General features: G+C 45.3%; 1 protein-coding gene across 1 annotated transcript; it reads left to right on the forward strand.

Moving 5' to 3' along the window:
• The first annotated feature begins 237 nt into the window (after window positions 1-237).
• Window positions 238-2388, forward strand: RNF152 (ring finger protein 152). The gene has a single exon (XM_021686143.1). The coding sequence runs from the start codon at window positions 393-395 to the stop codon at window positions 1002-1004; it is 612 nt and encodes a 203-aa protein (XP_021541818.1). The 5' UTR covers window positions 238-392; the 3' UTR covers window positions 1005-2388.
• The last annotated feature ends 1199 nt before the right edge of the window (window positions 2389-3587 follow it).

A 3587-nucleotide genomic window follows, 5' to 3' on the forward strand; every position in this document is an offset into this window, starting at 1 on the left:
CCCCATGAAGGTATTCCCTTTAGAAATGAGCAAAGTATTTACCCTAAGAAGCCGCCTGAGACAACTCATTTACCTTCCACTGGGCATTACCCAAGGAACTCCTGTAATCTCTCTCGAGTGGGACATTTTTACGTTTTTGACCCAGTGTCAAGACTTTTGAACTCCGGCAGATGTGCTGACATCTCAGCTTGTTTGAAGTCATTAACTTTTCTGCATTTTTTTATCTTCTTCAGAAATGAACACACTTGAGTATGCTCTATGTCCGTGAGCTCCCCGGTCACCTGACGACTTTGGAAAGACAAGAAGGAAGGCGTGGGAGTGTCGGCCCCTGAACACAAGCTCCTTGCCCTTGGCCTTGGCCCTCCTGCTTCCCGGCCACAGGCACGGCCGCGATGGAGACACTCTCCCAAGATTCCTTGCTGGAATGTCAGATCTGTTTCAACTACTACAGCCCCCGGCGAAGGCCCAAGTTGCTGGATTGCAAACACACCTGCTGCTCGGTGTGCCTCCAGCAGATGAGGACAAGCCAGAAGGACGTGAGGTGCCCCTGGTGCCGGGGCATCACCAAGCTGCCCCCGGGCTTCTCCGTGTCGCAGCTCCCCGACGACCCCGAGGTCCTTGCGGTCATCGCCATCCCGCACGCGTCCGAGCACACCCCAGTGTTCATCAAACTTCCCAGCAATGGGTGCTACATGCTGCCCCTGCCCATCTCCAAGGAGCGAGCGCTGCTGCCGGGAGACATGAGCTGCCGCCTGCTGCCCGGGAGCCAGCAGAAGGCCGTCACCGTGGTGACCGTCCCTGCGGAGCAGCAACCTCTGCAGGGCGGGGCGCCCCCGGAGGCGGGGGAAGAGGAGCCAGACAGGCGGGGTGTGGCGAAAAGCTCCACCTGGTCTGGGGTGTGCACTGTGATCCTGGTGGCCTGTGTCCTCGTCTTCCTGCTGGGCATCGTGCTGCACAACATGTCTTGCATTTCTAAGCGCTTCACTGTGATCTCCTGTGGCTGAACAGGGCTGCAGGGAAGTCTCTCGTGGGTGCCAACTCGGGGTTGAGCAGGTGTTGGAGATGGGATCGCAGCGAGAAGATGGGGGGCGACGCTGATCATTTGGTGCCAGCCATGGCCTCTGAGCTACCACTTGATTAACCGGAGACAGACAGGAAGGGCAGACGTGAGGTCTCAGCGAGATACCGGGCAAATCATCCTGAGTGTTGGTGGCAACAGCTTCGAAGACGATTGCATGCATCCTCATAATCATTTATTAAATGGACTGTAATTTATGATTTGTCAAAATCATGTTACGAGATAGACCTAATCTACTTAGACGTTAAACCGTGCAAGTGCATACAATGTGATCTTCTCTAAATGTGGTAGATTAAAACAGAGATGCTTATGTATATAAGTAGAATTAAACCTGAGAATCCACGTAAAAATTCAGCGATGACATGCAGTGCTGGTTTCTTTCCCCTTTTTAATGGAAATCCAGTCTTCATTTAGTTGCTGAGGCTTTTTATACTTTTTGAATGGCACTCAAAATAAGTGAAGTGGACGGTCATTTTTTTTGGAGAAAACGTCTGAACAAGTGTTTCCAGTGTGTTGTGTTTTGTTACATACCTTCATTTTTCTTCCCTTGTAATTAGAGCTTGCTATGTGTTTTTTGAACTGAAAGCCCAACAGGGGAGCAATAAACTGAGTAATAATGAGAAATGCCTAATCCCACAGGAACCCTATATGCCATTTTTCTCAAGCCATCTCATGAAATAAGAATTTTAAATGTAAATATTGTGTACTTGTGTGTGTGTTCATGTGTGTGTGTGTAATTTGACTTACCTCAGGTTTTGAATCTTTTCAGAAGAATCCCAGGAGTAAGACTTTGTGGGCCTGAATGAGTCCAGGGTCTGACTCGGTGGCCACCTCTTGGGCACCGGGATCTGCCCAGTGAAGTGTCGCACACCCGTCACTTCCAACATTTGCTCCTCTTCTGTGTATTCAAGTCCTGTATTCTGTGAGGCACAAATGGAAAGTAACAGAAGATTCTGTCTTTTCTCCCAGTTTGGAGGTATTGTAATAGACGTGAGTGTTGTTCATCGATGACAAACCTGGACTGACATTTTAATAGACAGTCCATGATTGCTTTTTGAAAGATGTTCCGTGAAAGTTAAACCATTAGGATTCCAGTTTCTTCTTGTTGGTATAAGTGAGAAAATCTCTTGTATTTCAAAATATGTTTTTATTGAGAAAAGTGACAAGATAAACTAACAACTCACATTCCCAATCTAAGTGGATCAGTTCATCATAAATTCTCAAATACTCTTAAGTGTGCAGTGGTCTACAGACCCTGGTGAAGAAAGGTCTGCTGGCATCAAGTGGTAAATTCCTGTGCCTGGATGTGTGTGTGTTCAGAAAAAGCTGTGAGCTTTACAATTCTCTTCTAATTTCTTTTATGGAATTCATGAAGCAAGTGTACTTGAGAGCTCAAAGTAGAAATCAGGTTAAAATGCCATTTTATTGTGTAAGCTATTGGGCATTATACAACAAATAATCTAGGATTTATTTGGTATTAATAATTTAGGTATCATATTAGCTGAATACTATTCTCTATTATGTAACATAATATACTGTTGGGTTAGTGTTGATTTCTCAAACTCTGCCAGGCTGCCGTGATGCATGTCTGACGTAATTTCTATTCCTCTCGGAGGAAAAAACCCCACAGAAAATGTTGCGTTAAGAATGCTACATTTCAAATGGACTTGACCCTTGCAGTTTTCAGCCAGGCCATATTTGAGTTAATTTTGTGAATGATATCTACATCTGTTTATGTACAGTATGAAATGACTGGCCCTGTAGTGTAGTATGTCCTAGAGTTCTACGTGTTAAGTAGGTTGTACATAGACACTAATGTGCGTGGCGATAGAGCGCCCTGTGTTTCTTAGTGCAAAGCCGTAGAGTAAAAATGTCCACGTAACTTAAAAACAATCCCGTGCTAGAGCTGCAGTGAAGCAGTGCAAAATTAATCGGCTCTGTGATAGATTCTTGACTTTACAATTTAAGGTAACAATAACACCAAAATCAGAATTTTGTGTGTGCATCTTACTGACCTAAGAAATCTTGTTTAAATGGATTCTGCCTGCAGTTATTTGTGCATTGCTTGTTAAAGTGCGCAGTTGTGCACACGTGTGTGTGTGTGTGTTTGTGTGCGTCCTATCTCAGCCTGCAGATAGAATTTTTGTAGACTTGATATTTTCGTGCTAGTTGGCATCCCATCCTGCTGGCCTCTTCTGGCATTTCCCCACAACACTAGCAATTCATCTACCCCGTGTGACAAAAGTCCAGTGACACAATCAACCGGAATTCACAGTTGCACATCAATGAAAAAAATCACAACTGAAAGCACAGAAATTCAGAGCTGAAAGCAACCTCTGGTGGCTTCATTTTGTACATGAATCCATGGAGGCCCACAGAGGTATGTGGCCCCTTGTAATTCTGCAGCAAAAGGGAGACAAGAACTGCATTATAGTTTCTCTTGCTCCTTCCTAGGCCTGTTGATATCTCTATTGGGCTATGGTCTTTTTGGAGAGTGGATGAATTCCCT

The sequence above is a fragment of the Neomonachus schauinslandi genome, chromosome 14 (assembly GCF_002201575.2).
Source record: "Neomonachus schauinslandi chromosome 14, ASM220157v2, whole genome shotgun sequence".
In the NCBI taxonomy this organism is placed as follows: domain Eukaryota; kingdom Metazoa; phylum Chordata; class Mammalia; order Carnivora; family Phocidae; genus Neomonachus; species Neomonachus schauinslandi.

Coding starts and splice junctions, on each gene's coding strand:
- RNF152 (XM_021686143.1), top strand. CDS start 393: ATGGAGACACTCTCCCAAGATTCCTTGCTGGAATGTCAGATCTGTTTC.